At 44.3% G+C, this 26,439-nt stretch overlaps 1 protein-coding gene across 1 annotated transcript in view; it reads right to left on the minus strand.

Annotated features, from left to right (window-relative positions):
• Nucleotides 1–1,934: 1,934 nt before the first annotated feature.
• Nucleotides 1,935–26,439, minus strand: part of RAB3B (RAB3B, member RAS oncogene family) — a 62,654-nt gene continuing 38,149 nt past the window's right edge. The window contains exons 3-6 of the mRNA XM_058552395.1: nt 23,067–23,185; nt 20,107–20,231; nt 7,814–8,001; nt 1,935–1,978 (exon numbers count right to left, since the gene is read on the minus strand). Coding sequence (XP_058408378.1) covers nt 7,814–8,001; nt 20,107–20,231; nt 23,067–23,185 — 432 coding nt within the window. The 3' untranslated portion in view covers nt 1,935–1,978. The remainder of the gene's footprint in view (nt 1,979–7,813; nt 8,002–20,106; nt 20,232–23,066; nt 23,186–26,439) is intronic.

Consider the following 26,439-nt stretch of genomic DNA (forward strand, 5'->3'; position numbering starts at 1 on the left):
AAGTCTTTCTTGAATTAGAATACATTTCTGGCTCTTAAACATGGCTGCCTGGTTTCTCTTCTCAAACACATGGGTCTGTGCTCCCTTCTCAACCAGTATCCTCAGACATTCTTGTTTTTCCTCTTCTTCTTGCTACCCTTCAGCAACCTCTGGCCTGTGACAGGCAGTCATGGACCATCCAGATGCACTTAATTGCTAAGATGCTTTCTGGCAGCCTCAGAAAGCAGGGCCACAAGCCTGGCTGAGTGATGAGGGGATCACTCAGACTTGGCTGTTTTCATTGTACCCAAGAAAAAAGCAGGCTTTCATAATGAAAGGATTCCTGCCAAAATCCTGTTTGCCACTTGCAGATCTTACAGAAAATGGGCATAAAATCACAGAGCATTAGTGCCAAGAGAGCCTGCAGAAACCATCTGATCTTAGCTCCTGAAGCCCAGAAATAGGGAGTGACTTAACCAAGGTTGCACAGCCTATTAGCTTTATCCCAGTCCATTGGTAAACCCCATGAAGAGATGCATTAGAATCTCAAGGGAGCTGGGAATCCTAATCACACCCCTCAGGGACTTGCTGATTTACTTTGCCCAACATTAGTATTTCTATGACATGATTTTACACCAAGCAAAGGAAACTCTTTTATTCAAGTCTCCCAGAGACTTTCTATTTGGGTATTTGCTGTTTGACGACTTCAAAATGATAGGAAAGAAGCAGGCAAAAGCATATACCACACAACTCAGTCCAATCAATGGTGTTCTCTCAAGATGGTGGGTGTTGCCGAGTTGGCAGAGAAATAGGAACAGATGTAGAGAAATAGTGGCAGTGGTGTTAGATGTTTTGTCTAGCTTCTGAGTACCTGGGAAGCCAGACCCTGTGTGGACCAATGACCTAATCATAGGAACCTTTGCCTGTGCTGTCATCAGTGTTCCTGGAGAACTGCTTCTCACCTTGTGAAATCCCTCTTCCTCATGCATTCAGGTACAAGAAGTGAAAATGCTGAAGAGTAGGCTTTGTTTCAGATTATACAAAGTCTTGATCAGAAAGTCTACAGAAGTAGGATTTTCTGAAAGACTCAGTTTAAAAATTAGAATTACTGCACTTTGGAGCAGTAAGAAAATTGAGAACCAAAGAGGGAAAAATATATTTTTGGTTGCAAGTGATAAGAACTTAACTCCAATGAGCAAAACTAAATGGGGGCTTTACTAGAAACATATACTGAGGCATCTAGCAGAATCAAAGGGAGAGGTGATCAGCCAAACCTCAAGAAGCCAGAATCAGAGTCAGGAAAGCCACAGGACACACTCTCTCATCTTATGCCTCTGCTTCTCTCTGCATGGTGGACTTGTTTTCTCTTACTACAGACTAGCATTCTACACCTAGGTTGAGGATAACCCATCACAGTTTTAGAGCACACATCCTCACATATTTGCCACTCAAAAGAAAATAGCTTCAGTTAAAAAAAAATCCTAGGGAAGGATCCTGATTGTCCCCACTTGATCACATGCCCCTTTTACCAACAGTCTTCACTAGAATCACCGGGTTTAGATGAGGAAGTAGTAGTACTACAAAAGAAGAGGTTGCTATTTCCTGAAGAAACGTGGGGAAATGTGATAGCTAGCTGTTACAGGAAATTATTTATTAGAGGTCCTACAGCAAGTTAGGGGCAGATTCAGGGCTAAAAACAGAATCAATAAAATAATAATTAATAGCAATGGAAGTCTCTGAATTCTTTTCATGTGTGGTATTGAAGTAAACCTCAGTGTTACTGAGTTGTTCATTCATTTATATTTTCAAGATTGCTGTTGTGTGGAGAATGGACTGTAGGGGAGCAAGTGTGGAGTAGGGAAACTGGTTAGGAGCTCTGTGGTAGCTCCCTAGAGGAAAAACAATGGTGGCTTGGGCCAAGGTCAAGGCAATGGAAATGGGGAAAAGTGGGCAGACTTGAGATATATTTTAGAAGTAGAATCATAGGACTTGCTGCACACTAAAAAAAGACAAAAAAATAAGAAATTAAGAATGACACCTAGGTTTCTGTGAAGACTAGAGTCGAAATAATTTGTGACAGAATCAAGAGTTCCAGTGTGGACATGTTAAGCTGGAGACGTGGAGATTTCTAGTAGGCACTTGTGTATGCATGTCATTACCAAAGACTTGGCATCTAAAGCCTCAAGAGTAGATGAAGTCTCCAAGGAAAAGAGAATAGCTAGAGCAGAGGACCCAACTGTTCTTTGAGCTATCTCTTCTACATATCCTTATTAGCAAACATGAATCCTTCTGCTGGGCTTCTGGCCAGGAACTTCAGGTGGGAATCACAACTATTATTATAGTGAATCTCTTGGAATGAAAAGCCAGACTCATTCCTCAAGGGATAGCTAAGAAGTAACCAAATGGACTATTAAGCATCAAAACTTCTCCATCCAGATATATCTTGATTCCTCCAATGTAGACCCTTTGGACAACTAGACAAATGATGAGACGGCCCTGCTCTAAAACATTTTGACATTTGTCTTTGGGGATATCTTCAGAGCCAGGTTTTGAGACACAGGGAAATTTACCAGACTTAGTTTCAGATGACTTAGGGCTGATTTCCTTTGGTAGATTGAAAAAATGGCCACAATATTTTGCAGTTCCTCCCATCAAGAGATAGCATCTATTTCTCCACTCCTTAAAATTGGGCATGGCCATGTGACTTGCCTTAGTCAATGGGACATTAGCAAACATGATGCAAACAGAAGCTTGAAAAGTGCTTCTGCTTGGAGCTTGCCCTCTCTTGCTGCTGGGAAAACTTTCACCACCACGTGAATAAGTCTGGGAAGACTTCTGGAGGATGAGACCACATGGAGAGAGGCCTCAACTACCCCAGTCATCTCAGCTGGGCCCCAGACACGTGAGTGAAGCCATTCTAAACTATCCAGCCTCAGCCAGAAGAACCATCCACCCAACCCACAGAATCATGAAAAACAATGTTTGTGGCTTTAAGTCACTAAGTTTGGGAGTGGTTTGTTATGTCCCTCAGAGGACAACAATTAACTCTGAACCAGGCAGTCTAAAGATGTTTCACAGGTACAGATATTCTTTCTCTCACCCTTACTTTTTTGGGAAGATTTGTGTTTGATCAGCCATCAAAGGTTTGAACTAAAAGATGAAAGCTTAATTCAGGAATGTAAAGCAATGGCCACTGGGTAGTGAAGTTATTAGTGGGCAGTGGAGTCTTCCTAGGGCCTGAAACAGCTCCACAAAGGTGACTCAGATTTCTCAGTTATGTGTTCTCATAGAATGATGTACGTTTCCTTCAGAGCACTTTGTAATTATATTTGGGTGATTACAATGTCTAGACTAAATCACAAGCTACTAGACTATAAACTTTATGAAGGCAAGGTCTGTGTCTGATTTGCCGCTGATTGTGTCCTGGCACATACTAGACACCACTTTGTTGAATGATGAATAAATTTGAGTTTTGCCTATTCATATAAGGGATCCAGGACTTCAAAACATCACTTACTATTTGTATCTCCCAGTCACAGGCTGCCACTGGATTCTCCAGCTGTGGCAGGTAATCAGGTGTAGGTTTGGGATGCGGAATCTGAAATTGATGAGATTCCAGGACACTGGTTGCTGTAATTAGTTCCCCTTATCTTAAACTGTTGGCAAACAAACTCAAACAAACATTCCTTAAGACACTCCAGGAAACTTGATACCCAAGCAAGGAGCTTTGGGGCAGGAGCAGGTGATGTGAGTGGGAGAGTCAAGTCTGGAGGATGTTCATATAATTCTGTGGACGTTACAAGGCTGCAGTCACAAAGGAATTGTGAAACCAATGTCCCAACTGAGGTTATTTAATTAACTCTGAGAATCCTTGGGAGTCTCTCACTACCACCATCCTACATACCCTTCATCTGAGAAAAAATATGAAGAGGAAAATTGAAAGAGCATGAGTCAGACACAGGTGGGTTCAAATGATCCTAGTGGGTGACTTAGGCATGTTAACTTTTCCAAGGCAAACTTTTCTCTGCCAGATTGGGATAATAATATCTTAGAAACACACCTCCATTAGACTATAGGTAACTGGCAGGCAGAGATCACTTGTTTTCATTTATATTTATTGAATATTTAATAGTGCCAGGCCCATAGTAGATACAGAACAGGTGAATTTCTTCTTAGAGGTGATCCAACCTAGTTCTGGCTCCATCACAAACGGCCCTGGCTCTCAGGGTCACCTTAAGGAAATTTGCTCTCCCTCCCTGGACCTCAACCTTCCTTTTTGCAAAACGAAGAGCCTGGACAAGATTTTCTCTATGCTCCCTTCCATATCTAATATTTGATGAGTCTGTGACCATGTTCAGTACATTCTACCCCATTGCTGCTCCTAGAAGTTAATAATGCTACAGACTGAGGAGACAATAAGTCACAAATCACTCTGTATTTACAGATACACATGCATTTAAAACAGATTCTATAAATTGCTACAATACTGTATTACACTTTTGGCCTACTTCTGCCTCTTTAGAGGTTAAGAGTTTTTTAATCTTCTTTTATTTGGATTGTTAAGCAAGATGAAAACTGGGACAAGTTGCCACTAACACATATTATGCAGCTTGAACCTTGCTGTCTAATTGCACTATTATCGTGATTGATGAACATTGCACTGCAATCAGCTAGAAGCGGCTGCCTTCCACACTCGGCAGAAACGAGGTCACAGAGCAGGGCTGGGGAACTGCCATCTAACAAGCAGGTCTGTTTGTCTGTTGCCCAGCAGAAGAGTTTGCCACTCTTACATTTAGCTCCTGATTCCATCTGCTGTGAAAATCCTTGCTCCCTTGAACTGGCTCCTGAGTTTTAAAGAATTTGACAGTTTTTAAGTAAAAATTTCAATCTTTGCCTGGATAATCAGTAGGAGAGAAAAGATTATTTGATTTATGTACTAACTATCCAGGGATCATGAAGACCTCAGTCTGAAATCCTACTATGAGGGTAGATGGATGTTACTGCTCAGAAAAATAGCAATTATCTCTGACTTGTATGGGATTTTATGGGACTATAGTGTAAAAAGCACATCCAGAACCACTGCCCTGTGAAGGGACCTCATGCTTCCAGGTCAGGAGTTAATCAAGTCGCTCCCCCAAACTTCCCCATTGCTGGAGCAGGAAGGCTGCTCAAAGCACTGCTCGAGAGCTAGATAAGCATTGTCTGACAGAGGCAGAGACAGGGAAAGCCAGAACTTGGGCCTGAGAAACAATGGGAATTTTTTGCTCAGGCCCATGGGACCTGGTTGCCTCAGAGACTGACTCCTTTCCAGAAGCATTAGACATTCATCACCTCAGATTAGCCTGAACAGTTGAGCAATTTGTCAACAGATTAGAGACATGTCTTTTCTCCAGTGGACTTGGCATCTGATGGCCTTGGGATTAAATCCTAACGTGGCTCCACCACTTGCTAGCTGTGTGATCTTGGCCAAGTCTCTTAACCTCTTCAGATCACAGTTTATCTATAAGAAATGTAGTATAGAATGTGGTGAAGAGCACAGACCTCAGAGCCGACTGCCTGAGTTTAAACCTCAGCTCTCCCATTTATCATTATGTGACCTTAGCCAAGCTAGAGGACCTCTCTGTTTCTTGGTTTGCTCCTCTTTAAACGAGGTTGATTACAGTGCTTCTCTCATAAAGGTGTCGAAAAGATAAATGAGTTAATACATGTCAAGTGCTTGGAACAATGCCTAGTACTGAATAAGCATGACATCAGTGTTGGCTACAATGACATTGGGGTGATAATCCTCATCTTTCGGGTTTATTTTGCAGATCAACTGAAATGACGAAGGTGTAAAAAAAGAGTCGCAAAATGCAGCGTTATTTGTGCCAGAAGGGACCTTAAAGATTACCCAAATAACCCCCCTCATTTTATAGATAGGAAATCAAGACTCAGAGATGGGGAATAACTGGTCCAGAGTCACACTTGATTTAAGGGCAGAGTCTGGGTCTCCTGATTCCAAGTCAAAGCTCTGTCCTCTGCACTGCATCAAAGAAAGCAACATCTCCGTGGGGCTGACTCTGGAGGGTCCTTTTATGCAGTCATTGGCCCTCTTGGTAGTTAATGCACTTTCCTAGGACAATGAGCTGCATTTGAAATGGAGGGAAAACTTGGAAAAGACTCTCCTCCCTCCTCCATGTTAGTGCAGAGGGAGGCTGGGGATTCAGGCCAGGGCTGGGAGGAAAGATTTTTAGGAATCATTGCCACTGCCATGTCATCATGTCAGCTAAAAACCAAACATGTGTGGTGTCCAAACAAGCTAGAATCATGAGCTAATCCATTTAGTTTGTTTCTGACATCAGAGAGTTTTTTGTTTTTTGTTTTTGCTTTTTACTCCAGGTGTTTAATTAAGTGGCTTCTACCAGGAGTGGTTTCACACCTGCTCTTTGGTAGAAACTAAGGCTTCACTCCCAGGAGAGTGAGGCTGGGATGGGACCTCTGAGTTCAGTTTTCCCAATTTTTTCAGGGTCATGCCCCCTTAGATTTATTCTGCTTTGAATCATGTTTCCCAGTTGGACTACTCAGGAGTGATTGAAAGATGGGTTGGAGGAAAGAGTAGGATGGGGGAAGGCCCTGGGAAGAATGGCAGATGGAATTAGAACTTTTTGACTTAGAGAAAGGGCAGATCCCAGGAGTCATGATTTCTGTTCTCAAATCATCTAAGCATGTCACGGGGCAGAGGGAGCAGAGACTGTGAGGTTTCCGACAACAGAGCTGGTACAAATGGGGCGGAAAGAGGAAGAAGAATTTCCAGCAGGCAGGTTTCAGCTTAAAGCAAGGAAAACCTTCTAATTATGAGAGCTGCCCAAAGATGGTGTGGACAATGATCTCCCATCCTTGCCTAGAAGGTGTGCTTTAGAAGAAAGATTTGGTTGTGAGGCCTGACAGCCACTTGTCAGAGATAGGAAGATTGGAATTGACTAGTCGGACTAGGTAAAATTTGGGATCCCATCAACTCTAAATTTTTCAGATTCTGGGAGTCTAAGAACCAATGACCAACTTTATGGAGTTCCCACAGTTAAGAACCAGCTGGATAGCAGCAAAATCAGAAATTCAGGACCCGTTTCTTTATCTTGCCTGTGTTTCTCTTTTTCTTTCTCTTCGTCTTTCTTGAGTTCACTCACTTGCTCTTTCATGTAGCAGGAACCTTTGACGTTTGGCAAGAGATAATCTCTTTCTTTTGTGTGTTTCTGACTCAGCCTTTGCTCCTTCAGCATCATTAGAGAGGCTGAGCTCTCTGGAGATTAGCTCTGGCCTGTCACCACAGCAACTGCCCAGGCCCTGTGGGGATCTGTGGTAACAGGCATAGGGCTTTGAGGGCCAAAGCTTGACTTGTGGTGGGAGGAAGCCCCACAGGGAGCCTGATAGGAAACAAGCATGTTGTGTATGGGGAGGTTTTCTTCAATAGGGTTAGCTGTGCCAGTGGGCCTCACTTTACACAGTTGGCCAGGCCCTGAAAAGTGTGTGTCAAATTTCGGTAAAGGGAGGAAACCTTATTATAAAGGCAGAAAAGAGACTCACTTTCCAAGTCCCTGTAGTATATCCCCTTTGTAAAATGGAGTGTTCTTTTGTAAAGCAAATCTCCACCCATCTGTGACCTCGCTGTTAGTCTAGTGCTAAGTGTCCGTAAGTGGGGCCATCTGCAGAGAACTCCAGGGGCATGCTTCCACCTCTGCTGCAGGCAAAGAGCAGCAGCAACTCAGCTTGCTTGGGGCTGGGAGTGGACAGAGTGTAACTGAGGAGGCAGAGAGGGTGTGGGGCCACAATGAGGGGCAATCAGGAGGGTGGGCCTTGCCTAGCACGAGCAGTTCTGCTGCAGCAGCGGTGGGGTGTCAGAGAGACGAGTGTTCTTGGAGGCGCCCAGCATGGAGGGGTCCGTGTCCAGCGAATCAGACATCTTGTCGCAAATGGCATCCACCAGGCGCTCAAAGGCCTGCCTCACGCTGATGTTCTCCTTGGCACTAGCTTCAAAGAAGTCAAACCCTGAGGAGAGAAAAGAGATACAGGTAAGAATTTTTCCCTTCCCTTTTATGCCTCCTGGCCAGAACACTCTGGATTAATACAGCCAGTGCTCAGGAGTGAAGCAAGGAGGCCTAATTCCGTGGGCAGAGGATTCTGTTCCAAGGAGACGGTACAGGACAGGGATTACCTACACTGGTTTTAAAGTCAGATCCTGGCTCTACCATTGATCAGCTGTGTAACCCCTGGCAAGCCACCTATTCTCTTTATGAATCAATTCCCTGGTTTATAAATAGGGATAATTTTACCTATCTCATAGAATTATTTCAAGGATTAAACAAGATAATGCATGTAAAGTGTATAGCCCTGTGCCTGACATGTGTGTGTGGGGTCATTACGTGTTTTCTGGAAGAGCAAATACTTCAATATGTGTGCACAGCACTTCACAGTTTCCAAAGCATTTATCATACCCATTATCTCATTTGATCCTTATGTCAGCCCTAGGGGAAGGAGTGTCCAGGCAGACCCTTTCCATTTCACCAGTGCAGACACTGTGGCTTAGAGAAGTAAGCTGACTTGCCCAAGATAAGTAGAGGCACCAGTATGAGAAGCCCAGGCTTTGGCCTTTTTGACCAGAGCATTTCCTCCTCTTTCCCCTGCCTCCCACTCACCCCAGCCTGGCCAGCTCTAGTCTCAGCTCTGGGAGGGACCTCAAGATCCACAATAAATAAGCAAAGCTTCATTTGCTCTTTCTACCCATAGACACACAGGCTTATCTCCACTCAGTGGGGTTCCTCCACCCTGAATTCCCCTGGAATTCCCCTGTATCTCCCCGCCACCACACAAACCCAACAAAAGGCCCAGGGGAAACTGTACCTGAAGGATGAGACATTCTTGTCTGTTTTGGACCTTGAGATCCTTAATGACACTTTCTGTGACAACGAACAGAACTTGGTTGTCCCAGGAGACACAAGAAACGCCCTCCTGATTCAGACAAAGTGGCTGCTTCCCAACTGAGGAATCTTGGCCAGGTTGGTGGCAGCCCTTAGAAGCATAAGCTGCCTTCTCTGTCACATCCCCCCCCAGCCTGCTCCCTCCTCTTTTGTCCATCCACCTTCCTCTTTCTCTTCCTTCTGAACCCATCTTTATTTCTTCTCCAAAGCTTCTCTCTTCCCTTTTTTTTCATTTTAGCTCCTTCTTTTTCCCTTATATTCCTCACACTCTGCTTGGGATCCCTCATATTTGTCAAACACCTACTATACGCCAGATGCTATGCTAGGAGCTTTACAAGTCTCATCTTACTTAATACCCCAAAGCCTGTTGGGCAAATATAATTATCTCAATTTATAAATGAGAAAATGAAGGCTCCAAGAGATTACATACCTTGCGTGAGGTCACATAGCTGTATCAGTGGGAATTGGGTTTAGGTCTGGGTTTGGCTGGCTCTAAAGCCATACTCAGCCTGCCTCCCCTTTCTTTCTCTTTCTCCCTTTCTCTTTCCTTTTTGATTCCCTGATCATATCTTTTTCTGCCTTTATAAGTCTCTTTGACCTCCTTTGCTTTTATCTGACTACCACCACAGTATCTGAATCTGGGCAAGTCACTTTGCCTTTCTGAATCACTTAACCCCTCTAAGTCTCAGACTCCTCGTTTGTCAAGTAGGAATAACAAGTGTCTTCCTGCTGAGAGCAGCTGGGAGGATTGAGTGAGACGATGGATAAATTGCTGTACAAAAGTTGCCTGTTAGACTGACAGTTTCTTTCTGCTCTTCTTCTTTCATCTTGCTCCTCTCACCTCCTTTTAGCATCTTCTCCCACAAAGGGGTCTCCGTCCTCCTCCCTCCTTCCCCCTCTTATCCCACCGTCCACAGAGAGGGCTGAAGCCCCGTACAAACAAGGCTCCTCTTCCCCTGGCCTTCCCAGCTTGAAGGCACTCACAGCTCCTGCCAGCCCACCTCCAGTTGACAGCCTCTCCTGTGGCCCATTTCCCAACCTGAGAAAGGCAAGCTGAGAAGTGCCCGCTAATTGCAGACATCGGATGAAGAAGGAGGAAGTTGCTGGCTCTTTATCCTCAGGCCTTAGAAACCTACTCAGCTTCAGAGACCCTCCAGCATGTAGCTTTTCCTTAATGAATATCATAAAAATTGACTCTGGGCTTTGACTGGCTATCACGAGTGACAGTGTTTGGGGAGGTGGGGGGAGTGTGTTGCTTGCCTAGGAAAGGGGCAAACAGGTAAACAAGTAAATAGGCTTAAACTATCAGTTTGGATGAAGATGAGGACACAGATCAAGGCCAGGGGCACAAATCCCTTCTGATGATTTGGGTAGAGGCACAGGAGCCATAAACCCTGGATGTGAATAAAGCCTCTGTCAGTTACTAGCTGTGTGACCTTAGGCGAGTTGCCTAATTTCTTTCAGCCTCTGTTGCCTCATCTGTAGAATGGGGTGAATATTACCTACCTCATAGGGTGATAATGAGAATTAAATGCACAAAATTATGTGAAGTGATTGGCATGTGGAACACATAGCAAGTCCCTTTCCCTTATGTTCCCAGACCACTTTAGTCCCAGCTTCCTGCTCCTGGATCATCTCCCATGACCTCTGGGTAAACCCTCTTTTTCTTCATCATTCGGGGTCAATCAGGTCTTTATTGAATATTGACTTTGTGCCAGGTCTTGTGTTGAGTGCAAGGGACAAAGGGAGACCAAATCTAGTTGTGGAGAAAAGACACACTAATCAGAGTATTAACCTTCACATGTGCATCACCCTTATTAGTTCACAATACCAATTTTAAAACAAACTTATGAGGGCAGTAGGGCGAGGCAAGGGTTATACTTGTAATTTACAGATAGGGAAACCAAGGCTCAGAGATGGGTCATGAGCCAGGGCTCTATCCTTTATGCCCTCTTGTCTTGCTCTCAGTTGGAACAGTGGCAGAAAACACTATAATATTTCTAACCTAGGTAGAGCAAACCAGAGGCTGTGCAAGAATGTGGTGGAAGGAGAGAGTGACAGGGGAGAAAAAGGAGAGGAAGCTTCCAGAAGTTAGTGGGGATGGGAGCCTTTAAGGCCAGAATTGAGCAAAACTCTTCACCTAACTAACCTCTCATTCTTCAGGACTCAGCTAAAATATGGCCTCTTCATTCTCCTCTGTGCTTCCCTCTGTCATAGCATGTGTTAACCTGCATGGTAGAAGTCCATTTGACAAGGAGCTCCCTGAGCAGGGACCATGTCATTCACCTGAGCTCCAGCACCAGCTGGAGGAGTAGGTGCTTGGTGAGTGTTGGTTGAATGAATAGATGAATGAAGGAGGTGGGAATGAGCACAGAGGGTGTGGTTGAGGGGAGGTAGACAGTGTGGGTCATGAGAGCTCAGCTAAGAATGAGCACAGAGGGTGTGGTTGAGGGGAGGTAGACAGTGTGGGTCATGAGAGCGCAGCTGAACAAGCATGGCAGACCCTGTGCTGGGCACTGGGGACACTGAGGTGAATCAGACACAGTTCCCACTCTTGAGGAGCTCCTAGTCTAGTGTGGGAGATAGACACAGTGACAATATTATAGTGATAAATACTGGAATGGTGGGAAGCCAGGGGATTTTCAGGACACAAAGGAGGCATCTAAATGAGCATGGGGTCCAGGGAAGGCTTCTTGGAGAAGCTGATTCCTAAGCAGATATCAGCTAGATAAAGACATGTAATTGTGAGTGCATGTGTGAGCAAATGCATGTGTAGCACACTATGCAGGGAAATAGCATGATAATGGGGCAAAAAACAGCCTTAGTAATGTTAGAATGACCATAGCAGTTTGCTATCATTACAGCAGAAAGCTCAAAATGGTAAGAGATGTGGCAGTAGGTGGTCAAACATGCAGAGCTCACATGTCATGCCAAGGAAATGTAACTCTGATTCAAGTAACCAGCTCATGGGTCTCTTCTGCAGCAGATGCATCCCCACCCAATTACTGTCAGATTCCTGGAAGGCTCTTCATTAGTAGGCCCAGAAGGTAGCCTTTTCCTCAGGTTCATTAATAAGGATTCTCAGGAGCTGAGAATCTAGTGAGGTCAAGATGACAACCAATTAATCAGACTAACCCCTAGTCATTTCCTCTCTCGAGTTAGCTTCAGAACAATGAGATTTATGCTGTCTTTAATGGAGCCCAATTCTTAACTGAATCTGAGATGATCTGCACCCCCTAAAGTGATTGTGTTTACCTATCCTGTCCAAAGGCAGCTATCGTGGACCCACAGACTATGTCCACACTGCCTGCTTCTGAATTTGACCTCAAAATTCTATTCAGAAACTTGCAACCAGCTAAACTCGCCTCTCTTCATCCTGACACTGCCCCAAAACATTTCTCCTCCACCTTTGTGTTCAAATACCTCCTCCATCCTGCTCTGATATCTCCTCATCTCCATCATGTATCAATCTTCAACCCATGCCCCTCTGGTCACTGATGATTTTAGCAAGGGACTCCCTGTCTTCCTTTCCATCCATGCTTGTTCTCACTCTCAGGAACTTTGGGTTTCATATGGACAATCCGTCTAACACCCTGGCCTCTTAATTTCTTGACCATCTCATCTCCAGCAGCGTTCTCTTCCATTTTGCTTTAGCTGTGCCCCTGTCCTTATAATTTGAGCTATTTTTTTTTTGAGGAAGATCAGCCCTGTGCTAACATCTGCCAATCCTCCTCTTTTTTTTTTTTTTTTTTTTTTTTGCTGAGGAAGACTGGCCCTGGGCTAACATCCATGCCCATCTTTCTCCACTTTATATGGGACGCCGCCACAGCATGGCTTGCCACGCGGTGTGTTGGTGCGCGCCCAGGATCCGAACCGGTGAACCCTGGGCTGCCACCACAGTGGAACGCGCGCACTTAACCGCTTGCACCACTGGGCCGGCCCCTAACTTGAGCTATTTTGACTTGGATTTGAGTTACTGGACCTGAAAGAGCTCTAATTAATGCAATATCCAGCCTCATTGGCCTAAGACCAATAACTGACTTGGCTTGGCCTCTGTCTGCTTCTCCAGCCTCATCTTTCTGGCTCACATTCTGCTCTAGAAACAATACTTTCTCATTTGGGCCTTTGCTCATGCTATGACTCTCCAGCTCCTACTTCTAACCATCTTCATTACCCCTCTGTGCAATCACTGATTCCAGAGAGCCTTCCCTTTCTCCTCTCACCTCATCTCCACCACTCAGAACACACATGTACCTTTCCCCTGTACTCCCATGGCATCTCACACAATCATTTCAGTCAGGTTCCGACCAGAAAATGGGAACAATTCTTAACATTTAAACCAGTGGCAATTGGTTATAAAGGTGTTGGGCGAACTGAGAGGACAAATAGAATAGTGAGGAGACCCAGAGATTATCAGTAGCAAAAAAACTAATACTGGAGCTAAAGGAAGCTAGAACCATGGAGTCAGAGAAGAGGAGCAGCCTCTGCTGGAGGAGCCAGCCAAGGCAGAGGGGTGGGGCGTGGGAATACGCAGGATCGTTCCTCTCCCCATCTCTAATCATTTGCCAGTGTCTCTCCTTGGCTAATCCCAGCTGGAAGCCACTGTCACAGGAGCCTGGGAAACACAGCCTGCAAAGGTCAACCTCCCAGAGGGGATTGCAGGAGAGAGAGAGAGCAAGAGAAGGGTAAAGAATGATAACAAATAGGCTAAGGACTGGCACAGCCATCTACTCAAAAGATGTTGAAATTATCTCTCTACTATTTTGTTTCCTTGCTCAATGAGCATCTTGAGGGCAGGGAACCCATTCACCTCTGTGTCCTCAGGGTCCATGTGTTCAGTGACTGTGGCAGATTATTCACTGCCCTCCCTTTAGAGGATTTTACATCCCCATCCATGCCCAGTGGTTTACAGTCCCTCTTTGTGGGAGGAATATATCCCCCATCCATCGACATCTGATCTGATCATGTGACTTGCTTTGGCCAATGGATGTGGGCGTTCCAAGTCCCAACAGAAGCTTTAAGAGCCTTTGTGTGGTTTAGCCATCCCAGATTGGATCCCAGAGTGAGAAGACAGATGGGACAGAGTTGCAGATGACTTGCAGCTGGCATGTAATGTGAGTGAGAAATAAACCTTTATTATCTAAGCTCCTGACTCAGGTTATGTGTTACCACATATAATCTAAAGAAATCTCACTAACGTTGTGACTGAGGGTCAAAATTTGAAGAGAAACTGTGGAAGGCTTTTGGGAAAACACCATTGGATGATATACTGGGAGCATTAGAATTTTGAGTCTAAGGGCTGAGTTTGAGTACTGGGCCTGCCACCTACTTCCTGTATGGCTTAGAAAAGATATATAATCTTTAAGTGAAAAAATAAACACACAGAAGTGTGGCACAAGCACACTGCGTATAAGAAAATACAAGTGGTCTGGACTCAGCTTCTTCATTAGTATAATGGAGCCGATGATAATGCCACCTTCCAGGCTAGGAGGGAAAGTGAGGTCACAAGAGAATTGCTGTGAAAGTACACTGTGAACTCTAAGTCACTGCACTCAAGTTAGTTATTATCAATGCCAACTAGGTCTTTGTCTCTCTGCAACCAGGCTCAGTGATGCAAGGTTTCAATTGTTCATCCCAATCCAAAAAACATTTATGGAGCATCTACAACAAGCAAGGCAGTGTATAAGGGTCTGCAGGGTCTGAGTGATAAGTGGAAAATTGTGTGAATTGAAATCATGGAATCAAAGAGGGATAGAACCAAACAGACCTTCCCACTCAACTAATCCAAATCCCTTGTTTTCCAGAGGGGCAAATTGAGATCCAGAATCAGGAAACAAGGTGCTCAAGGTCACAGAGTAAACTAGTGGCAGAAGCAGGATGAAACCCTCAGTCTCCTAACTCCCAGTCTGCTGCTTTTCCCACTACACTTTGCTGGAATGCATGTATGTGTGTGTTTCAATACCACATTCTAAATGGGTGGTGTCTCCTTCCTTTGTAGGCAGAAGTGTATTTCTCTTTTACTTCCATTCCCAGTCAGATCCAGGGAAGGGAATAAGAAGCCCCTTTCTGAGGGGCACAGGGAGGCAGAGGCCCTAAAATGCTTCCTGGAATAGAAGTCCCTGAAACTCCTCCATCCTCCCGAAGACCCACATGCCTCAGCCTCTTTACCGCCTCACCTACGTCCCAGACACTTTGAGGATATAGAAGACCTGTTGCTACTCATAGCTTGAATAAATGCTGTATCAATAGTCTGGCCATATCAATAGTCTTGGCTGAGTGAGCTGAGAAAAGCTAAAAAAAAAAAGAGAGTCCTGAAGAGGAATCCCATAGAGCAGGAATGGCACCACTGCAGTGGCAAGCAGAGCACTGAAACTTACTTAATAGCTGGCATAGCAGAGGGATAGGACTGCGGGGCGGAGGTGGTGGTTAGGGGGTGGGATGAGGAAGGCTGAGCATTGTCCCTCACTGTTCCCAGATCTGATCACATTCTTGCAAAATGGTCTGCAGGATCCTGCATGATCTGGCCCCTGCCTCCCTCTCCACCTTCATCTCACACTAGCCTCCCCTTGGTTATTTAGTCCCTGAGACACGGCCTTCTTTCAGTCTCATGAGTGTTCCACGCTCCAACCCACATTAGGATATTCTTGATGTCGAACACTCCCCTCCCCCTCCCCAATTCTTTGCCTGGCTAACTTTTTCTCATCCTTTAGTTCTCAGCGTTAAGTGTTACTTTCTCAGAAGAGCTTGACTCTCCAGTCTAAAATTAGGTCTCTCTTTTTCACTTTCTTCATAGCACTTGTGGTGGACTTATGAAACTTATCTGCCCACCTTTCCCTCCTTTAGGGAACCACTATTTTAAACAGTTGTGGTGGGACTATAGGTTACAATACTTGCCTCCCCTAGCTACTGGGACAGGCATGTGACTCACAGGGGGCCAATCACAGTCTTCCCTGAGATTGACATATGGTAGTTGGAAGGGAGAAGACGCCCTTTTGCAGGAGTTGGAACAATATATATCTGGAGCTACCATCATCCATCTTATTCCCCACGCAGAGTCTGGCTACAGAAGGAGGCTGAGGGATAAGCAAAGCTGAGAAATGGAGAGTGCAACTGAGTCCTGGGTCTAGTGGACTTCCCAGCTATGAGCTAATAAATTCCATTTTTTAAATTAAAGCTAGTTTGATTTGTGATCTTATCACTTGCCATAACAAGAGTCCTAACTCATGCAGAACTTATCATAATTCTTAACAGTTTTATTGTGATATAACTTACATACCACACAATTCACCCATTTACACAATTTTTAATTATATATTTACCTGTATAATTATTTATGTCTCTTTCCCCATTAGTTCCATGACAGTAAGGATCATAACTGTTTTGTTCACCGTTACATCCCAAGTCCTAAGACAGAACCTGACTCAGAATATTTACTCAATAAATATTTTTCAATGAATAAGTGAATAAATGTATGAATGAATGAATATCTACCCTGTGCTAGGTGCTTTGGATAATGAAACAAATTAGACATAACTCCGGCTGCTCTCAAGGCCTAGGGTGAGAGAGAGACACGTAGATAGGCAAGTCCTGGTAAGCAGTGAGGAAAGCTCAGGAAGTTGTGTAGGACAGAGATGGGTTACCCTGACCTGCCCAAATCTCACCAATTCATTAAGGCCCTTTTCCAGTGCCTCCCTAAACCCTACAGTAAGAATTAACCTCACTTGCGTCTAAGTTCCTACATAAATTTGATAGATCTATACTGACTCCACAACATCCTAACTGTGTAACCTTGAGCAAGTTAGTTAACCTCTCCGAACTTCATTTTTCAGAGTATTGGACATGCCCTGAAGCACTTACGTTGAAGGGTTATAGTGAGAATTAAATGAGATAACGCAAAGCCTTTCATATAATGCCTGGCATATATCACCTATTATTACCATATTTGCTGTATGGTGAGGTTAAGTGGTTAGGAGCACTGGCTCTGGAGCCAGACTACTGCTTGGGTTCAAATTCTGATTCCACCTGTTACTAGCTGTGTGAACTTAAGCAAGTTACTCAACTTCTCTGTGCCTCAGTTTTCTCATCTGCTAAAAAAAAAGCAACTTGGAATTAAGAAAAGTATGTATCTCAGAGAGTTCTAGGGGGATTAAATTAAATGAGTAATACTTTAAAAACACTTAGAATAGTGCCTGGCACATGATAAACACCTAATAAATATTTAACCAACTTGTCTTTTTAAAATCTTAGTCATAAGGGCCTGGCATGCTGGCTATATTTTATCCTAATATAAAACTAACTCACCTTTTTAAAGCAGTCTTGTTTAAGAGTTTGACATGCTGATTATATTTTTTCTAACACACATCAAAATATATACATAAAATCACCTTGCACACTTCCAGTGACATGAATCTCTCTCTTTGGGAAACGCTACTCTAGGCTCACACAATCCAGTGATTCACAGTTTCCCGGACTCACGGTGCTGGTCCTCGCCTTTGCCAGTGTTATTCTCCTTGCCCAGGATGTCCTTGCCTCTCTTCCTCACTTGGCTGCTCCTCCTTGTCTTCAGGACTCAGCTTGGCATCGTGTTCTCTGACCCCCACTGAATTAGGTGCCTCCTCTGTGCTCCCACAATCCCCGGGCACACCCCTCTACCACAACACTGATCACTGGGGTATCACTGTTTCTGTCCTTCAGACCAGGGAATGTATCCTATTTCACAGCACCGTAGCTGGCATAGAGTAGGTGCTTAGGAAGTCTTAATTGGATTGAAGTAAAATGAAGTAGCCAAATACTTAATAAAAATTTAATCAAAACATATTTTTGCAGCGTCTACCCAGGGTCAGGCCATATGCTAGGCACTGTGGGTACAAAGATAAACAAGACTCATTTCCTGTCCTCATGGAGCTTTCAGGAGATGGACAAGTAAACACGTGCAGCCAAGCGTGATGGGTCCTGTGACTGTTGTGCGTATGGGTACATTAAATTGGGACACAAAGAAAAGAGCTCTGCGGGGCCAGGAAAGGCTTCATAGAAGATGGGAAGCTTGAGCTGTTTTGAAAGCTGAGTGGGGGTTCACTGGCTGATGAGGGTAGCGGATGGGGCATAGTCGGTGCAGGGAGAGTGCTGGGAGTCTCCCTGGGAACAGTAGATTGAAGACATAAAGAGATAGCCTGAGGTCACCCAAGTGTGGGCTTCACCATATGCTTACTGTTCTGTGAACCACGGATGGGTGGAGGTACTTTTTGCACCCAGGAAACCTCTGTGATGGGGTAGGAACAGCAAGACCCAAGATGACCCAAACTCCCTGTTTATTAAGCACATACATTTTGCTAATTTCTATCCCCAGGCCACCCTGGGGAATAGAGAAGGGGAGAAAGAAGTATAGGACACTGCCCCACACACACATGCGCTCATAATACACGTAATACAAATATACACAACACACAATTCACACTCGTATATTATACAGTTTACCCACCTACCAGCCCAAATATCTGTACTTCAGAAACTTTCAGAGAATATAACTCTAAACTCCCTACTCCTCAATACTTACAATACCTAGGTTGTGAGAAATACTTAGGAAGACTGGCTAAAAGCTAAGCAGTACCTCCATTCTTCTAGAGGAAGATTTCTCTAAGGCGATTTTGCACTCAATGCCAATACAGAAAAGAAAAGAAAAAGCTGCTATTTTAAGGGAGTGTAGGTAGGAGTCCTGCTACGGGGCCACTGAGACATACCTAAGGGACCTGGGTCTCAGTGGAGCACAAGGATCAAGATGCTTCAACCTTGGAAAAAGTCAGAGCATCCCTGAGCTGCATACTTTTTTTTTTTTCTTTTGTGAGGAAGATCAGCCCTGAGCTAACATCCGTGCTAATCCTCTTTTTGCTGAGGAAGACTGGCTCTGAGCTAACATCTATTGCCAATCCTCCTCCTTTTTTTCCCCCAAAGCCCCAGTAGATAGTTGTATGTCATAGTCGCACATCCTTCTAGTTGCTGTATGTGGGACGCGGCCTCAGCATGGCCAGAGAAGCGGTGCGTCAGTGCGCACCCGGGATCCAAACCCGGGCCACCAGTAGAGGAGCATGCACACTTAACCACTAAGCCATGGGGCCAGCCCCTGAGCTGCATACTTAAACCACATTGTTTCATCCCTCCATACAACTACTTTTGTTGTGAATGGTGTTTTGGTGAGGAAGCATCAGTTTACATTGAGAGAAATTGTAAGACACGGCCTATGATGTTCAGTGTTGTACTTGCTGTAAGGATGTTTGATATTAAGGACATTGTCACATGCAGCATTTAGAGTCTGCTCTGTTGTTGCCAATGAAGAGCAATGTTTCTCTGGAATAATGGGTTTGTTTTAATCTTAAGGACCATCTCTGAACCATGTAACTGATTATGTTTCCCTCTTTGGGATGGTTGCTAGGAAGCTCAAAGCCAATATTTTGGCCCAACTCTTGCACATGCCCAAGAATTTACAACATATATGCTAATCTCACCCCTGGCTTCCTCTATTTTCCTCCTACCCTTGCTTTCCCTTTGCTTCAATTTTCTCACTTATTTAGTTTTTTATTGATGTATTATAATGATTTTTATAAGACACCTTAAATCCTTTGTGGAAGGAGCTGGTAAAAAAAAGAGTTTATAAATTTTTTTGTGTGTGTGTGAGGAAGATCAGCCCTGAGCTAACATCCATGCCAATCCTCCTCTTTTTTGCTGAGGAAGACCGGCCCTGAGCTAACATCTATTGCTAACCCTCCTCCTTTTTTCCCCTTTTTCTCCCCAAAGGCCCAGTAGATAGTTGTATGTCATAGCTGCACATCCTTCTAGTTGCTGTATGTGGGATGCCGCCTCAGCTTGGCCAGACAAGCGGTGCGTCGGTGCGTGCCCAGGATCTGAACCTGGGCCGCCAGTAGCGGAGCATGCACACTTAACCGCTAAGCCACGGGGCCGGCCCCAAGAGTTTATAAATTTAAGTTCTACTTACACATTCAATGTAACAAAATATACATGTATCATAAATAATGAATTACATAGCACGAAGCCCAAATGTACATCACACAAATATAAAACAATACACACAGAGCCCATATGCACACAATTGACAATCGCAACACACCCTTGATGTCACACTCCCATGCACATGTGCATGCACACACATGTGTTGTGCACATACCAAGCTGCTCTGCGAGGAGCCGTCCCTTCTCAGTGGGAACAACCCTTTCTTCCTCCATGTCACACTTGTTCCCCACCAGGATAACCTGCGCATTGTCCCAGGAGTAGGTCTTGATCTGAGTAGCCCTAAAGAGAGACAGAAAGAGGATCGTGTTAGGGACACCCTTCTAGGCTGAAAAGGACCCCGTGAAGTTTCAAGAAGCCAATTCCCTTCCACAGGGTTAGCAACATCCAAGTTACTGTCAGTCAATTCAGCTGAGGACAGACAGGCAGATACTTGCCCCGGCTGGCTCTCACAGATGCTGACCCCCGATCCCTGGTTGCAAACTTCACCCAGTTCCTGGAGCCCTCCTCTAATGCATCTGCCCATCCCTCTCCTCACTGGGCAGCAAGTCCTTTCTAAAATGTCTATCTGACCGTGATACATCCCTGCTTAAAAGCCTTCTCTGGCCCCCTCTGACTAGCTATGCAATGAAGTCTAGAATCCTCAGTTAGGCGTTCAAGACCATTCATGTTCTGTCTCTCCAGCCTCATCACCTTTCCTCCTACTCCACAAACCTTCTCACCAATTCCCCAAATGTTCTTCCATGACTTGTTCCTTTGCCTATAGTGGGAATCCCTTCTCCACACTAACTCATCCCCCAAGGCCCAGGGCTGATCCCACAATTCCTTGCAGGGAGCCTTCCCTGGCCCAGCCAGCCTCTCCCTCCTCTGTGACTCATAAACCTTCACTGAGGCCTTAGATTATGATTACCGCAGAAACCAAAATGTCAGCAGTGGTTTCCTTCACAAAGGATGATTATTAAACTTTTAAAAAATACTTTTCTGTACTTTTCAAATTTTTGAAAATTTGAATATTGTGGAGACATCTTTTTGTGGGGATGGGCCTAACTCTGTCTCCAACTACCCCATCAGGTAGAAACGATTACTTCCCCTTTGGGTCCCCTACACTTTTACCGTGGCACCTGTTACATTTGGCTGAATTTATCTGCCCCTCCTTGAGGGCGGGGACAGGCTTATTCACGTTTGGGGTGCCAGCTCCCAGGACAGAGCACAGAGCAGAGAAGTTGTCAGTGAATGTCTGATGAATGAATAAGACAGCAAATGGTTAAAGCAGATCTAAAATATGACCCTATTCTGACATTGACACCCAATCTAACTCAACCCTAACTACAATCTGGACCTGTTACTGACCTGGCTCCTAAAGCTGATCTCATCACCAAACTTCTTTTTAAGGGTGAGAAGCCATTCCCTCAAAGAATGGAATTTACTCAACTACCGTTTGTTGTGGGCTGACAAAGACCCAGGTTCCTTGTTGGGCACTGCTGCTTAGATGGCAGGTGGGGGTAGGCTAGGACCAAGTTTCCCAGAAACAAATCTCAAAGGCCAGGGCTTGAAAGAGCTAGACACTAAGTCTTTGGCCTCAAGGCAGGTAACTGGAGGCAACTCTCCATGTGTCCCAGGCTACTCTTCCTGTCATCTTCCTCCCTCCACCCACCTCCATCCACTCTCAGCTCCCAGATTAGCAACTCAGGTTATTCTTGGAGGAATTGTCACCAGGTGTTAAAGTCACTATGTTCCTGAGGCAGAATGTATAGGGACTGATTGAGAAAGGGAAGGAGGTCAAGGCCAACAAGCAATGAGCAGTGTAGAGACACTTAAAGAAAGAGCTAATCACTCATGGTAGGAGGTGGGGGCAAGATGGGGAGGGAAGGAGAAGGGAGGAGGGGAGAAAAGTCTTGACTGGAAGGAAGAGAGGGAATAAGAAAATGAAGAAGGAGGAGAAAAGAGAGGAAGGAAAGGAGAAAGAAGGAAGGTAGAGAGAAAGTTATTAAAAGGCAAGGGGGAGAAAGGAGGAAGAAGAGGATGACTGAGAGTCTGAGAAGAACATAGACCACCATGAATGACAGATATGGGGCTGGCACCCTGGACTGCTGTTCAGAACAGGGGGTGCAGCAGGCAGCTTGCAAGGTCACCCTCAGCTCAAGGCCCCAAGATGCCAACAGCGCTTCACATAGTCATGACAACTGTTCCTTGGGAGAAGGAAAATCCTCAAAGGGTAGCTGTTGGGTAGAAGGGAGCAGGAGACAAGCTTGGCACTGGCCAGCACTGCTGCTGTGTGCCCGGCCTGCCAAGCCTCTCTGATTCTGAAGAAGGGCCAGGGCACAGATGCTCCACCTTCCCCCATCCTCATCCTTTCCACGGATTAGGGGCACAGGGTCCTGGCCCCTCTCTCTCACCTGTCCTTCCCCTCACGCTCCCTTCTCCCTGTGAGTAATGCTCCAGGAAGAAAGACATAAGTTGCTCAGAGGCTGTACCTCTGGGGAGCTGTGCTGATTTCCATCATATATTGAAACTTTACGAACTTGGACTGGACTTGTTCTTGGACCTCCAGCCCAGCCCAGGGATAAACTTTATAGGGAAACAGTATGGGAATTTGTTCACCACTATAACCAGATGATCCTTCTAAAACATTAATCTGAACCTGTTGTTTCCCTGTTCAAATGTCACCACCTACAGGGTAAAATCCAAACTCCTTACTCCAACACAAAATTGTTTATGACCTCTGCTCTTCCTATCCTCTCACGTACCTTCTTGCCTTTGCCCATCTGTCATCTTTTCTTGGAACATTCTTACCCATTCACCCCTCTGGCTAACTCCTGTTCATCTCACAAAACGCAGCATATGCGTCAGCAACTTCAGGTCACCTTCCCTGACTCCTCAAGCTGGGTCAGAGCCCTCCACTGAGTCCCTAGAGCCCCTGGTGCCTCTCTTCATCACTGCACCTGTCACATGATATTTTCACGGCCTGCTTATTGATCAGTCCTCTCCTCTCATCTTTGAACTCCTTGAGGACAGGAGCCATCTCAGATTCATCTGGGTTTCCCTAGCACAGTACAAGGCCTAGCACATGTTAGGTTTTCATGAGCAGTTTGATGAATGAATGAATGAATCTCATACCAGTCTTGGACAGCATTGAAGGACTCCTCATTGGTGATATCATACATCAGAATGAAGCCCATGGCCCCACGGTAATAGGCTGTGGTAATGGTCCGGTACCGCTCCTGCCCAGCTGTGTCCTGGGTGGAAAAAGGAAAGAGTCAGCCTCCTAGAAAGTCTGCTTTTGCTCCTAAAAAGTCCCCAGGACAACTAACTAATAATCCAAGATATTTATTTAAGGAGCACCTATTATGTGTCTTGTATTGTACGTGGTAACTAGAATAAAATGGTTTTTAAAACCTCACAGAAATAATGAGAAAATAATTAAAATCCCAATAGAAAAATGCACAAGAGGAATGAACAATTCACAGAAGAAATGTAAATGGATAATTATTATATAAAAAGGTTTTAGCCTTATTTTTAATTCTAATTCCCACTATAGATGAGGATATAGTGAGATGAGCAACCTCACACATTGTTTGTGAGAGTGGAACTTGGTTCAATCTTTCTGGAAATCAACATTGAAGTCTCGAGAGCATTAAAAATATTTGTACCGTTTGACCCAGAAAGTTTCCTTCTAAAAACTTTTCCTACAAAAATAGAAAATCAGACAAATACTTATGCACAAAAATGTTTGTTATAACTTTATTTAGACAGTGAAAATATCATCAACTTATATATTCAACAATAGGAGAATGGTTAAAATACAAGAATGTTTTATGTGTTTATTTATATAAGAATATTTAATGACATGGGACAATGCTTGTACAAATGATATAATATTACACCTCTGTATGCAGAGAAGAAAACTGGAAAGAAACACATGAAAAGGTTAACAGTGATTATCTATGTTATGAGAGATAAGAATTATCAGGATTTTTATTCTCTTTACGTACTTTTATTTTCTCTACAATAAGCATGTATTACTCATATGAGGAGAAATAAACATTTTTACTGAAAAAACCCACTAAGACAACTGTTTTGTGTGTGTGTGTGTGTGTGTGTGTGAGGAGATCAGCCCTGTGCTAACATCTGCCAATCCTCCTCTTTTTTTGCTGAGGAAGACTAGCCTTGGGCTAACATCCATGCCCATCTTCCTCCACTTTATATGGGATGCTGCCACAGCATGGCTTGCCAAGCAGTGCGTCAGCGCGTGCCCGGGATCCGAACCGGCGAACCCCGGGCCACCGCAGCGGAGCGCGCGCACTTAACTGCTTGCACCACCGGGCTGGCCCCCAAGACAACTCTTTATCTCAAGCAGCTCACTGTCAAGTTGGAAACACAAACACATAAGGAAGCAAAGACAAGACCAACAATAAAGTGCTACTGGAGTACACTGGGTACTGAGTACACAAATGTCCATATAGTCCTTATGAGAGGGACCAGCCAATCTTCTCTGTATCATTACACTTTTAGGTGTGTGATGCTTGAGCATGTATAAAACACTTCCTCATATATTATCTCATTTAAATTTTATGAACTCTCTGTGAGGTAGGTCTCAGTATTTACATTTTATAGTTGAGAATACAAAAATGCAGAGAGGGTAAGTGACTTTGCCAAAGTCACAAAGCTGGTGACAAAAGCTATCCCTTAAATCTAGGACTTCTGATTCCAAGTCCAATGCACATCAATGAAAGATTTATCCACAAACACTCACTGAACATCATCTATAATGATTATGAAAATAAATAACGAAAACAATAATAACTACAGCATGCTATTATTTGTATATATGTTGCACCTGTTAGCCACAAATTTTAGAAAAACCTTGTAGGGTACATATTATTATTCCCATTTTACAGATAAGAAAACTGAGGTTCAGAGAGATTGCCCTCTAAGCATAAGAATTGGGATTCAAAACCAGTCTGTCTGACTGTATAGACATTCTGCCTTGGCCGTGAACCATACTTTGTGTGATATAAAAATGGAACAAGCACCATCCCTGCACTCAGCAAGCCTCAGTTAAAGTGTAGAGGTGGCTAAGGCAATATGTGGCAGTATGTCATCAGTACCAGATAAGCAGTATAAAGAAAACATGTCACACAGTCAGATAAGGTAGAAATGTGATGGTTTGGGGTGGTTATGGAAGATGTCAAAGCAGAGATAGTGTATCAGTTAGGATAGACTGGATCGTTAGGTAAAAAGTAGTCCCAAAATCTCAGCAACTTAAACAACAAGGTTTTATTTTTCACTATTGTTACATATCCATTAAGGGCTGGCTGGGTGCTCTGCTTTTTGTCTTTCTTATTCCAGGATAAAGACTGACAGAGCAGCTACCAGAGGGAAAGAAAGTGTGAGTCATGTGTTGGCTCTTAAACTTCCACTTTTTCCATTTCACTGGCCAAAGCAAGTCACATGCCCACACCCAAAAAAAAAAGAAGAGAAATGGAAATGTGGTAGACACCATAACAACTCCCACAGGTGGAATGTGTACAGAGCCCAGGAACATCGCCTCAAGATGTGCTTATTTGGCAACAGGAGGACAACAGAGACTTTTCAAAAGAAGAATTTTCCCAGCACAGAAGTGAAGGGAAGGTATTTTGGCAGAAGGAAAAGTTTCTGCCAGTGAGTACTCCAGAAGAACTTAATGAATGGTGGGAAATAGGTAGGCAATAAAGCTAGAAAGACCTTTGAATGCTGTATCAGGGGGTTTGGACTTTATCTTTTAGGATCAAACATTTTGAGGCCAGGGATTAATGTGATGAGATATGAATTTTAGAAAGATCTCTCTGACTATGATATGGAGAAGGGACTAGGAGAAAAGATGGGAAGCAGGAAGGCTGGTTAGAAGATCTTGGCAGTGATTCAGGGGAGACCCGATAAGGATTTGAACCAGAGTAGTAGCAATGGGGAAGGAGTAGAAACAGATTCAAGAGGTATTTAAGAAGTGAATTACAGGGCATGGAGATGAATTAGATGTGAAGAAATGAGAAATCAAACATAACAGTTATGTTTCTGGCAGGGCTAAGCTTCTCCACGTTCTCAGCAATACAGCTCTGGCCCAGACTTGCACAATGTTACTCAGCAAAACAAAATCTGCACTTAACACACCCAGCATCCTTGGAGAGCATATGAATCGCCATCTTCTGTTCACTGAGCACGGTCTTTGGGTGTCTTACACTTCATCTCAAGCAGCTTATCAGAGTATTCCTTCTGACCACATACAGTACTTCTTCCTAAGAATTCTGGCAAATACAATTTTCTCCAGCTCATGAATAAGTGAGTGGATGAATGAATTAATGAAGGAATGAAGAAATGGATGAGTGAGTGAGTGAACATCTAACACTGGGAATTTTAGGCACTATTGAGAAAAATATTCAGTCTGCCATAGCTACACAAAAGCTCTGTGTGTTGGTACCTATGAAACACTGCAGCAGTATTTGGTCCACCCCCT

Source organism: Diceros bicornis, chromosome 13 (genome assembly GCF_020826845.1).
Source record: "Diceros bicornis minor isolate mBicDic1 chromosome 13, mDicBic1.mat.cur, whole genome shotgun sequence".
Lineage (NCBI taxonomy): Eukaryota > Metazoa > Chordata > Mammalia > Perissodactyla > Rhinocerotidae > Diceros > Diceros bicornis.